Source organism: Rhincodon typus, chromosome 10 (genome assembly GCF_021869965.1).
Source record: "Rhincodon typus isolate 14 chromosome 10, sRhiTyp1.1, whole genome shotgun sequence".
In the NCBI taxonomy this organism is placed as follows: Eukaryota; Metazoa; Chordata; class Chondrichthyes; order Orectolobiformes; family Rhincodontidae; genus Rhincodon; species Rhincodon typus.
Window position 1 is genome coordinate 18706101 of NC_063341.1, and position 13641 is coordinate 18719741.

The 13641-nt window shown below is 40.0% G+C and overlaps 1 protein-coding gene across 5 annotated transcripts in view; it reads left to right on the forward strand.

Moving 5' to 3' along the window:
* ptprc (protein tyrosine phosphatase receptor type C) overlaps window positions 1–13641 on the forward strand; it is a 144569-nt gene that overhangs the window by 75671 nt on the left and 55257 nt on the right. For 2 of the 5 annotated variants that reach the window (XM_048601884.1, XM_048601885.1), the window contains 3 exons: window positions 7175–7228; window positions 9929–9955; window positions 13202–13465. In XM_048601884.1, the coding sequence (XP_048457841.1) occupies window positions 7175–7228; window positions 9929–9955; window positions 13202–13465 (345 nt within the window). Of the gene's footprint in view, window positions 1–287; window positions 354–2048; window positions 2118–4019; window positions 4101–7174; window positions 7229–9928; window positions 9956–13201; window positions 13466–13641 lie in introns of all 5 variants that reach the window. The other 3 variants (XM_048601881.1, XM_048601882.1, XM_048601883.1) reach the window with 3 other exon arrangements.

A 13641-nucleotide genomic window follows, 5' to 3' on the forward strand; every position in this document is an offset into this window, starting at 1 on the left:
ACTTCCTCATTTAGTTGATGCATCTCTCTACAAGGTGAATGAAATATATTCTATAGGCTGTAACAAGTGGAAATGTCAAATGTTGGGGTGACAAGCTGGTTGCTTTTTCCAGGACAGTCAAATGTACACTTCTCTTAAATTAGTTTTGAGAAATATCTGTTTTGTTATCAATTTGAAGAAGTTTAAGACAGACGTCTTCATTTTGTATTCTGTGTGAATGATCAATGATATCATGTTGTTATATTCAATTGTGACAAGCATTGCTACTCAATTGTTTGGTTTTCTAGCAGATAACTCATCACTCACACTCCACAGCATGGCTCCATCAACAGTGAATTCTTCTTTCACACCAGGTTTGCATATGCCCCTTTCACTTCATGGGTGTCAGTATTGGTTACCATCCTGATTTCCTCAACTCAATTCTGCCTCATTTTCAGTGGATGATTTTGTTTTTAAATGAACAAACACAATACCTCACCTTTCTTAGCAAACTTCATGATAAATCTAAGAGCCTTTTATGGTATCCCCCCAGTTATGCAGACAACTTCCCATTCTCGTGGAATGCTTATAGGCAATCCACTCTCAATATAATGGTAATTATGGCTATTATGTTCTTCAGTCCTGCATACATCACTTGAGATGGTGAAACAGAGGAGGCAATATCACATACAGCCTGTTGTATTCAATATCTGTTCCATTCAGGGTTAAAGTAATTTTTATTTTTTGAGGGTCATTCTGGAGGTTCTCCTGAGCTCTACAGTTTGATGTTCAGTGATTTTTTTATAACTCCCTTCTCATTCTTATAGGCACATTTATGAGGTGATGCCATCAGGTAGTAATGATTCCCTCTGTACTTTTGTTTGCATTTGGAATATTTGGATTCTGACTAAAGCAGCACTGAAATAATTTATCAGTAATTATCCAATTTCTACTTAACTTGAAGTCACACACTGAAAGGAATCATTAATGTCCTCAGTACCACTGTATTTGAACTGGCCCAAAACAACAGGCATAATAAAAGGTTTTTCCAAAATGACTGACTCATACTGCTACATACAAAAATCCATCACCCGATGCACACTTCCTGTGAATTGGTGAGGTCATAGCTAATGCATTCCCATCACACATGAACAAAGCTGGTATATTTTAACGAGTCAATTGTTGTCCTATTTGCCAACAAGATTGGTTAGCTCAGTTGGTTGGATTTCAAAACAGAATGATACCATCAGTGTGCATTCAATTCCCACAACCAGTTGAAGTCACCATGAATGGAGTGCTTTCTCAACCTCACCTAAAATGTGGTGACCCTCATGTTAAACTCACCATTGATTATATTTCTTGAATGAGGCAACTGTCCTCTGGGACAGTATTAACTTTATCCTATTTGTTACATCTCAAATCTTATTCTCAGATTTATATTTAACAATGAACAGTGTTAATTACAGTAGAATCCATGACATTTTTTCTAGATACAATAGATCCTAAGTGTACACAGCTGTAAACTAGAGATTCCACATTCTTATGCAAGGAATACTTTACATCAGTGATTTAAAGTTTTCTTTGATATCAGTTAGTTGAGTATTCATTTGTGAAGAAGTTTAAAGCTGATCTCTCTCCTTTGCAGCTACTGGGAGTGAATTTTCCCAGTGATGTTGGGACTTTCAGGGTTGAATTTGCCCACTGTTTGGAACATGGACCATTTTAGTGCATCTTGTACATTTCTTAAGATATTCCTGATATGGTGCGTAGTTGGGGCCAGGCTATTTCAACTTTACACAAATAATGTTTAAAGAAACTGGATTGAAAATATAGCCATGTTTGGCAAGGGTTGGATTATCAAGTGTATCATCTGCAGAAAGGGAAGGAAAATAATTTTTTTGTGGCAATACCTCATCACTGTTGAAGCTGATGAATATTGACAAGCTTCTGTTCTTCCAGAAACACTTATTGTGTTAAGTTGATGTTATATTACTGTAAATAGGTGACTATTGTTTTTGAAGTGTTTGGGGATGTAAACATTCATGTGTTGTAATTTGATTTTTCTGCAGACGTTAATGAAACAGCACCCAGAAACTCCAGCACGGCACCTCTATCCAAAAGCATTGCACCAACTTCACGTATGTTTCCCAGCTTATGGTGATGTAGTCTGTTCATTTATGAAGATGACTACATCTCTGTGGTTACAAGCTCTGCTCTTAAAAGCCTACTTTCACTCCCACAGTTGGGGAATGCTAAGTGAATACATACTTCTGCAGTAGTGGAGAACTGTAACTTGCTTTTTGCTTACATGTCAATGTAAAAATGGAGCATTGGCAAGTTCTAATATTCTCAATGTGTAACATTAAGGGAAAAGTTGCTTAGTAGATTTACCAATCTGCTGCAATGCAGACCAACATTAAGAAAAGAATGGGTAAAGTTATAAAAGACCTTGGGAAAACAAATATGCCTGAACTGTTCTAACAGCTCAGAAGATAAATCCTGTGTGTGATTTGGTATTTGTCATACAGGTGAAGCTGGCCCCAAGTGCTATTTCTAGTTTGCATGACATTTGGTATTTCAAATGGGATTGTGTTGCAGTTGCCACAAAGGGACACCTGCGAATGACCGAAGTGAGATAATGATGAACAGGCAGCTCATATACACTCCAGTCCAGCGTTTGCTGTTCTGCCATTTTTATCTTAAGGCTTTTATACTGCCGTAAAGGAAACAAATTGTTTTTATCGAGATCATCTACATTGTGAAGCTTTGTGGGTGGATTTCAACAGCTAAAGCAGCAAATGGAAAATTGAACGTTAAACAAGTTGAAAGAAAAGGTGACTGCTGAAGGAAGGGTCAAAGTAGAAAGAAGAATAATCTTTCTGGAAGCCCCTGGGGAATCTCAGAAGATGTCTTAAATCCTTTATTATTCTGTGTCAATGTTGAAGGGCATAGTATGATAAAGTCTAAGCAAAGTTGAAAAGAAGAGAAACCTACTTGAAATTGATTGCCACCTTCTGGGAGCAGACCGAAAGCTGGCACAGTGCAGTTGGCGCTATTCAACTGGGAGACAAGACACTGGATGGAAAGCCACTTCCTTTCTGACTCCACCAGATTGAGTCAGGAGCAAGGAAGGTCACAGTTGGCCTCCTTGCCCCGGGCCAATTAAAAGCTCCTGCCATTGGTATTTCAGTGTCAGTGGGAGTGTGGTGCCCGCCTGTGACCTCTCGAAATGAGGATAGCAGCAGTACTCATTATCAGGCACCCTCTGCTCCCAGAGAGGGCCCTAGTGGCAGCAAGGCCTGACCCAACAGGAAGATCTGTGTTTTGCCCTCCACACCAGCGCCCTCTTCAACAGAGCCTGCCTCCTCTGGCTCTGGTGAGCCCTCCTCTCCTGATATCAGGTTGGGAGCTTCTGGAGGCTGGATAAGTGCCTGAGAGAGATTTAACTTGGAAAGCAATATTGGGCTGGAGCTGTCAGATCCAACTTCAACTGACAGCTGGAAATGGTCCCGCTGTATTAGAGGACAAATTTCATGAGTCTGCTTGTAGCCCTCTGAAAAATTCCTATAAAGGGCAGAAGACTTCATTAATATGTTTAAATAACCTGTCACGGAATAGTCAAAACCTGATTTATAGTTAATTGGTGCCTTGCAGGTTTCTAAGAGTTTAAGAAATCTGAAAGCAAAATGCATTCTGGAATTTTTGGTTGTTATACATAATTGTGCTTGATTGTACACTATGCGGGCCAAAATGCTTTGAAAAGCATTTACAGAAATGTTGAAGTCCTTACTCTGCACCCCCCACCCCCAACCCTAAGAAGCATTTGACGTTCTTTTAGCCCATCATGATTTCTGACTAGCCCTTACCACCATGGACGATTTCAGGCATATTTCTCCAAGCTGGTTAAAGTGAAAAAGGTGTTTCATTTCACCCATCCAAGAAAGCAATCAGATCAGTTCACACATTCATAAATTACTTATTTTAATCTTATTGAAGGTGTAATAATTAAGATCATTATTATTCTTTGACTTTTTCAACAGACAATGCATCATTCACCAAATCCAACACCACGCCAGAAACAGTGACTTCTGCAGTCTCAGATAATCAATCAACAGCAAAAGGCACGTCTTACTCTCTCACTTACTCGCCTCTCAGCTCTTAACAATGGCACTGACACCTGACTCTCTCCAGAGAAACAATAACTACAACCTGCATTTATAGTGCACCTTGAAGAAACATTCCATGGCACTTCACAGGAGCATCATCAAGCAAAATCTGAACCATTTATGCAGATACTTGGAACAGGTCCCCTTGTAGCATCTTAAAAGAGGAGAGGGAAAGACAGGGAGGCTTAGGGAGGGAATTCCAAAGTTAGGGCCTGAGCTACTGAAGACACAGCTGCCAAGAATGAAACAATTAAATTCTGGAAAGAGGCCAGAATTGCAAGAGAGGACGCAGTGATCGCTAGGGTTGTAGGGCTCGAGGAGTTTGTAGAGATAGGGCGGATTGATGCCATGGAGAAATTTGAGATGAAGATAAAACTTTTAAGATCAAGGAGTTAATGTAGCAGTGTACGTCCAAGAGAAAGGGGTAATGGGTGAAGAGAACATGGTGCAAGTTATCATAAGGGCAGTGGAACTTTGGATACACTGAAACTTATGATGTCTAGCGAATGGGAGGCTGGTCAAAAGTGTGTTGGAATAGTCAAGATTGGAGACACCAAGGGTTTCAGTAGTAGATGAGCTGATATACAGGTGTGGTATCTCACAGAATGTTTGGGAAGCTTTGGTCTTGGAGGTTCATCTGAGGTTTAAATGCGAGGTTAAAGTTATGACCTTACTGGTTGAGCCTCAGACACTGGCCACTGAGAGGAAAACAATTTGATGGTGAAGAAACCAAATTTGCAGTAGGGACCAGAGACGATGATCCCATCTTCCTAGTCTTTATTTGGAAGAAATGTCTGCTCATCCAACACTAGATGATGGACAAGCAACAGTTATAAGCCCTCATAATTTCATTGCTAAAAGATCTGGTTTTCATGTTCAAACATGCGCTCCGCTCCTAAACTTGTAAGCAACAGAAGTATTTGTCTCCATCTATCCCATTTGTTCACCTAACGTAATGAAATCTTTGATACATCACCCATTAATGTTCAAAATTCCAGCCAACCCTTGTTTGTGTAATCTTTTCTCATAATTTAACTCTTGGAATTCAGACATCATTTTAGTCGATCCACAATGCACTTCCTCCAAAGCTACGTATATCCTTTGTAAGGCGTGACTTGGGGGTTCAGGTGCATAGATCTTTTAAATGTCACAAACAGATGCAGAAAATAATCAATGGATACTGGCCTTTATATCTAGAGGACAGGAGTACAAGAATGTAGACACTGTCTGCAGTTATACAAAAACCTGGTTAGACCTTGTTTGGAGTACTGAGACCTAATCAGGACACCACACCTGAGGAAGAATATATTGGCCTTGGAGGGATTATAAAGTAGGTTTACAAGAATGATATCTGGACTTAAGGGGCTAAGTTATGAGGAGAGCTTATACAAGACAGGCCTGATTTCGCTAGGATTTAGAAAGGTAAGGAGTGGTCTGATAGATGCATTCAAGATAGTAACAGGAAATAACAGTGTAGATAACGATAAACTACTTCCACTGGTTGGAGTTCTAGAACTAGGAGGCATAGTCAGAGAATTAAGGCCAGACCATTCAGGAGCGATGTTAGGAAGCACTTCCACACACAAAGGGTGATAGAGGTTTGGAACTCTTCCACCATCGTCAGTGGATGCTGGATCAGTTATTAATTTTAAATCTGATACAGATACATTTTTGTTAAGCAAAGATATTAAGGGAGATGGGCCAACAGCAGGTCTATAGAGTTAGGCCAGGGATCAGCAATGATCTCGTTGAATGGTCAACTTGGCTCAAGGGGCTGAATGGTTTGTTCATGTTCTGATGTGTGCATTTTGAACTGCTCACAATATGCCAAGTCTGTTCTAACCAGGACATGATCTTTGTCCCCTTGTGTCTGAGTCCTCCATATATAAATACTCACGTTACAGTTGTATTTTTGATTATTTTATATACCTATTCGTGATATTTTAATGATCTATGAGCCTTAACCCCTAGGTTTCTTGAAACTTCCCCTGCTTCTGGCTTTTCACTGTTTTGAAAACTCCCTCTTTTAAACATTTTAGATCCAAAGGGGTCATCCACACATGCGCTGGCATAGAAATCTATTTGCCATGGTTTTGCCCATTCACTTAATCTATCAATACCTCCTTATAATTTTATGCTTCCATTCTCAATTCGATCCATGACAATAACAATAATATTTGTAACTTTATATTTGTAATTTGTGACCTCCAGCACAAAGCAAAAAAAGTGACTCATAAATCCACAGCTAGTGAGGAATCACTTCACATCCCAATGTCTACAGCTTGGTAGTAGGTTTGATTTTGTTGTCTAACAATATATGGGCGTTGCTGGCCAGGCCAGCATTCCTTGCCCATCCCTAATTGTCTTTGAGAAGGTAGTGGTGCGCTGTCTTCTTGAAATTGTACAGTTCATTTGGCGCAGGCACACCACAGTTCAGTTCCAGGATATTAATACTGTGTGTGTGTGTGTGTGTGTGTGTGTGTGTGTGTGTGTGTGTGTGTGTGTCTGTGTCTGGGGGGGTGTGTGTGTGCACGCGCTTGAGAGTTACTGCTGTGCATCTTGTAGATGGCACACATTGTTACCGCAGCTTCACTGGTGATAGGGTGCCAACCAAGTGGGCTGCTTTATGCTGGATGATGTAAAACCCTTTGAGTATTGTTGGAGCCGCACTTATCCAGACAATGATCACACTCCTGACCTGTGCCTTACTAATGGTGGACGGACACGCTGGTCCAGTTCAGATTCTGGTCGATGGTAATTCGCAGGATGTTGGTAACGATGTCTTAACATGGCTGTGCCTTTCAACAAACTGGTCTTAATCTCATTTTATCCACTGTCCCCTTATCTGATAGCAAGCAAAGTAATGATGAAGTCAAGTGGCATGCATTTGAGGCACAAATTTGCACATTCAAATTCACTGCGGGTTTAACTAGTCTACCTGAAATGATAACTGATGTGAAATACCTAGTGTTGGTGACTCCTCTTTTCAAAACTTGGTTTTCACTAATTTACTTTGATCTTTTCTACAGACACAACTGACACAACCACAAGCTCCCCTACAGCAACAGGCACCGCAGTCTCAAGTATGTTTGCAAAGGCCAATTGCACCTCTGTCCAGCAGTTCAGTAACTCAATGGATACATCGCTGATTTACCTCGCACCTGCAAACAGCACAGATATCCTAAATGTTGCAGTATTGGTGGGAAAGACCAGAACTGTGATAGACTTCTTTGGGATTACTTTGAAAGACATCGTAGGGTGGGAGTGGAGGAGGAAACCCATACCTAAGAGCACAAGTTCTCAATCCTTCACATGCCCTGTACCTCACACCCTGCATGCTCATTGATAGTTGTACTTCTAACCAAACCATGATATGGTTTGGAAAGATGAAGTAAATGACAACTCTTCTTTACAATCACGAATAAACCCATATTAGCAAGTTATCGATTGAAAAAAAACAATTATTTGGGATCTTTCTGTCATGGCCATAAAGATTTACAAAATTTTTATACAAAGTTGATAATGAAACATAGTTATCATGTTGTATAATCCAGATCTTTCTCATGTTGAAAACAGAAGGAAGGGTCAAAAATGAGGTGCAGACATCTAATGATGTGCACCTTTCCTCTGAAACAAACGTTCACTGTTTGGATGGTTCACAGTAATACCTAGCAGCAACCTTGACCTTGATGCACTCACTAAAAATATGGCCATTATGATCTTGATGAGTCAAAGGTTGAAAACTCTTGGGAGTTGAAATTATGCAGTGCACTAATTTGTGTGTACCTATTTTCATAATGAAAGAATTATCCATTGCAGGTAAGCAAACAGGTCAACATTAACATGTTGGGCAACAGACATATTTCAATTCTTTCTTTGCTCGCACCACAAGGTTCAGTTTCAAACTGCAGTGTTAAACAGCATTGATATATGCATCAGAAAGAAACAAAATGATACCCATCTACTGTTCTTAGTCTTCAGTTTAAAAGAGGGCATATTCTAGCATCCTTTCCATTCTGGTTGTGACTCATAATAGTCACCATTGGAAACAGGTTTATTACTTACAGACAAACAATGAAATCCCTTCATTTTCTAAATAGAAGGAATATGATGCTGTGTATATAAATCTGAATCCCATGTATTTTAGTTTCTCAGAACCAAATGATAAATTTTTCATTTCTGTTCTACTTGTGTCTGTCTGTGCTATTAAGCTTCTGTATTTTTGAAGAGCTTGTATTTTAATTTCCTGCGTGCCGATACTAATCTGAATAGTTTATGTGCAGGGTTTTGTGAATGTGAAATGTTATTGATGACCGGCTAAAATTTCCTGTCCTTTTCAACAGCTGCTAATTACCTATGAACTAAGCAAAAAGTAAAGATTTGCAAAGGCTCATATTTTGGATAAGGCTCCTTTTGCAGCTCTCTCTCACAACTGGCAGGCCATGGAAAAATGCTACTGATTCTCTTTTCTCTAGTAGTTGACTTGTGTCTCTGCCAAATATTAAACAATTTTATGATACCCTTACTGTAACATATTTTTCATGATTTCTGTGTGTCCAAAAATATGCTGTTGTCGTTATTTTCTCTGCATCCTCTCTGTGCTAAAATCCAGATTAGTTTTGGTACCTGTTGCTTTAAGGATGCACCACAGTGTAATTACAGCATTGGCAGAAAATGGTTTCACTTAACAGAAATTCTCCACTTAATGTGGAAATAAAGTTTGAATCCATTGCCAGAGTCCAGTTGGGGATTTTCATCCCTGCAGGATCTTCCTGAAGTGTTCAGGAATTAAAACATAGTCTTGCAGACATTGCCATCCATAACCCAGAAGGAAAAGCCTATCGGCTTGAAAAAATTGCATTTATCTTTTTTTCACAGCAAATTTCTTACTGAAAGTGTTAGAGATGAAGGAAAGAAACACTTTCTTGAACAGGCAGGGGAGGAATGTTTTTCACCCAGAGGGTGGTGGGAATCTGGAACTCACTGTACATAAGAGTGGGAGAGGCAAAAATGCTGATAACATTTAGGAAATATTTAGATCTTCTCTTGAGATGCCAAGGCTATGGGCCAAGTACAAGAAAATGGCATTGGAATAGTTAGTTCGTTATTTTTTGTTTTGAACAGCATGGATAATAAGGGCTGAAGGGCCTTTTTCTTTGCTGTGGATTTCTGTGACTCTCTGATATTTAGAGGGGGAGGTCATTTGATGAAACTTCCAGAAATACATCACATTAGTTGGTAACCTTGGTCGAACCTTGCTGGGGAAAACGACCTTGACAACTGATTGAAGTGCACAAATTTAGTGTTGGTGCTAAGTTGAATGTGCTTTATAGCAATGCTATACTTACATTATGGAAGACTAATGGTTTTTTCATGCAGTCCTTAACCATGCATTTCCTTGCCTTATTCAGTATCTCCTTCTGCTGTAATCTATAGAAAATTTCAAAATCTGATTTTGACACCACTTCAGCACAATGTCCAGATTTTTCTTCCTTTTTCTCATTTCCACATGGTTTGACTTTGATGTTTTGTCTATTTGTCTGTTGATGTCTTTCCTTGGTTTTTAATTTAAGAAAACCATCTCTAAACTGTTAGTTGAAATGTTCCTGTTCCCAAGTCTGCTCAACACCAAAATTTCATAAAGGTGATTATTGTTTAACACACTTGACACATGCCAAAGTAGTGTACTGTTTGTGCATAAACTGCTTAAGTAGAAAATGCATTTATTTGTGGAAATTAAGAATACAACTTTGTAACATGCTGTAATGTGGTTTTAATCCTAGCTACCCCAGCTGGAGATAAGGATTGTGGTAAGAAAACTTCTCTTGCTTTTTTACAGTGTAAATGATCTATTGTTCAATAAAAACGATAAATTGTGTTTTTATAGATGCTGATTATTTGTTTGCGTTACAACATGAAGGCAAACGGCCAAATTTAAATCAACCTCTTCTGAGCTGGTAATTTGGAAACAAAATTGGCTTGGTCACAGAGGGTAGTTGTGGAGGGTTGTTTTTTTCCTCTGGCTGGAGGTCTGTGACCAGTGATATTCCACAAGGCTTAGTGCTGGGACCTCTGTTGTTTGTAATATATATAAAGGAATTGGATGAAAATGTAAATTGTCTGATTAGCTAAATTTGTAGATGACGCAAAAATTGGAGGAAGGATGTCAAAGGATGCAGCAGGATATAGATCAGTTCAAAAGTTGGACAGAGAAATGGCAGATGAAGTTTAGGCGAAGAGTGAGGTGGTGTATTTTGGGAGGTCAGATGCAAGAGGAACATGTGCAGTAAATGGCAGGACCCTTAGGAACTTTGATATAGAGAGGGATCTTGGGGTGCAAGCCCATAGCTCCCTGAAAGTAGCAACACAAGTGGATAAAGTGGTAATGAAGCACGCTTCCCTCATCAATCGGAGCATTCAGTGTAAAAGTTGACAAGTCATGTTGCAGCTGTAAAACATCAGTGAGGCCTCATTAGGAGTATTGTGTGCAGTTCTAGTCACCACACTATAGGAAGGATGTGGAGGCTTTGGAGAGGGTGCAGAAGAGCTTTACCAGGATGTTGCCTGTTTGGGAGTGTATTAGCTATAAGGAGAGGTTGGATAAACTTGGATTGTTTTTGCTAGAGCGTCGAAGGCTGAAGGGTGACCTGATACAAGTAGATAAAATTATAAGAGGCATGCATAGGATGGTGGATAATCACAGTCTTTTCCCCGGAGAGGAAATGTCAAGTACTAGTGGGCATTGATTTAAGGTGAGAGGGGGAAAGTTTAAAGGAGATGTACAAGGCAAGTTTTACATAGAAGGTTGTAGGTGCCTGGAATGCGCTGCCAAGGGAAGCGGATACGATAGCAACATTTAAGAGGCATTTGGACAGACTGGGAATAGAGGCATATGGACCACGTGCAGGCAGATGGCATTAGTTTAGAATGGCAACATGGTTGGCATAGACATGGTGGGCTGAAGGGTCTAGTCCTGTCCTGTACTGTTCAATGCTGCATGCACCATTAAACATCTGCAATCTGCTGGAACATAGTAAGGAAACAGTCCATACTGACCCTCCGAAGATCATCCCACCCAAACCCACCCCCCTACCCTATCCCTGCATTGCCCATGGCTAACACACTTAATGTACACAGCCCTGGACACTATGGACAATTTAGCATGGCCAATTCACCTAAACGTGCACATCTTTGGACTGTGGGAAGGAACCAGAGCACCCAGAGGAAATCCACACAAACATGGGGAGAACGTGCAAACCTCACATCGACAGTCATTTGAGGGTGGAATCGAACCTGGGTCCCTGGTGCTGTGAGGCAGCAATGCTAACAACTGAGCCAAACAAGAAAACCCAATAAACATAACACGCAAACTTTCTACTATCACTACAGGTTTGACGAATGTCTCCCATTCCTGATAGAGAAAACATAATTAATCCAGGGAGAATGTAATAACTACCAACTTTCTGGTCTCTACCTTAGGACATGAATTGTAACTTCTCGTTGCATGGTAATAGATAGCAAATGGCTGGAGATTTGTTGGATCTCTTCCTGGTTGTTCTGTTGGCATAATATCCACTGATGTAATCCAGTACTCACCCCACCTGTACTTGCCCAGGAACACTATTTTAATGACAGGCAAAGGGTAGATCTAAGTGCCACTTTAGGCACATTCCCTACCTTTTCTCTGCCACTTTTTAATCTAAAGATGACAATTATTGAGGTTTTATTCACTCAAGTGTAACAGTATCCACAGAAATTAAAGGTTCCCTTCTAGTCACTGAAGTCGAAATTCCGAGTTTAAGGAGTGAGCATTCTTGTTTTTGTTCCCAGTTATCATTTGCCTTGGAAGAGATGGAAGGAGAGTCATTCTGTTGCATGGCAACAAGGAGGCTTCCAGCATTATAATTGGAGATCTCTAGCCTATCTAGAAATTTGGGGCTACCATTATTGCATTGACTCACTGTTGAATTGACAGTATTAGATATCTCATGGCAAGATGGTGATGATTTGTACTTGCACATGAAAATTAAAATGCAGCCTAGAGGTCTAGAATCATGTAACGAGACCCTGCCTAGAACTCCCCTTCTGCACCCAATGGACATAAGCTCAATCCTTCCATGTATAGCCACCTCAGAATAACAACTTGAGTCGTGGGGAATGAGAGTGTTGACAGAAAAATGTTCGATTCTCTGCTGACCTGCTGTTGGTCCTCTGATCACATATAAGATCACTTTAGGGATGGTGACATTTGTTGGAGCAATGACCACTAGAACCATGGGACCTGGTCGCCACTGCGTGCATGATCTGCAAAAGAAGCCCACTCCCAGCTTTCTTACTGTCTTAAAAAAAACAGTGGTCTTTAGTTGCTCCTCTTCTGTACTGGAACTGTAATGCCAGCAAATCTTGCTCCAGGCCAGCATTTGTGGAATCATTCTGTAGGACCACATGGATGCTGAAATCCACCCTGTCTTTTTCTTTAGCAAAAAGCAGAGAAAATTGGTTGAGCTTGATGTAGAGGTTGAATTGAGTGGGGAGGTCATGTCCCCTCTCCAGCTCATGTCCCCATCAGGACGTTCAGTGCTGCAAGTCTGCATGGAAAATGAGTGTGGTGAGAGAGAATATTGGTCCCAAATGGAAATGCTATTATTGAGGGACAAAAAAAAACTTTGGTAACAGGATGTCCAGGATGTCTCCAATTGATGGATTTCTATAGTAACCAACATAAGTAGGTGATCTACCCATCATTTTGTCCACTTTCCATTGTGTGTCCTGTACAGACTGCCCATTAATGTTGGTGGAAGTCAGAAATCAGACTGGCAAAATCTAAAACAAGTTTGAAACAAATGAGATTTGTGGAAGTATTTCATTAGCAAAGGGGCAATGGCTGATTTACTTGTGTAAGAGTCACTCTTGCACTAATATTTGATAAAATGTGGATGCTTTTTTCACCTCTTGCTCAAAGAAAAAATAATTGACCTTTCTGGAGAATGCTTTTTCATGAATCTACACATGATGATAACTTGATTTTTTTAAAATCTCTTTTTCATTTTTTTCAGAGAATGCTTCAGTTACTATTGAAGCATGGAATGTCACAAGTAACAGTGTCACCCTGACCATTACTTACAACCTCAGTGAAGATCAGAGCATCATAATTAAGAATAAAATGTTTGAATTGCCTGGAAATAACAGCAAGGTCACTGTTGTCTTAGAGGGATTAGAACCCTGCAAGAGTTATGAACTCAGTGGGACCCTCAATGGGACTCTCAGTGAGAAGTGTCACCTTTCTATTAAACCAATAAACATCATAACACATCCGCCTAGTAAGTGTTGTTTAATTAGCCTTTAACATACTTCAAAATGCTCCAAAGCATTGTGTTTGTTAGTGTAGTTCACAGTGTGATGATGTTTAGTTCTGATTAAATTTGCAGTCTTCCAAGCTTGTAACTTTTCAAGGTTTTGATGTATCCAAGTACAAATATAACACGGATTAATAAGA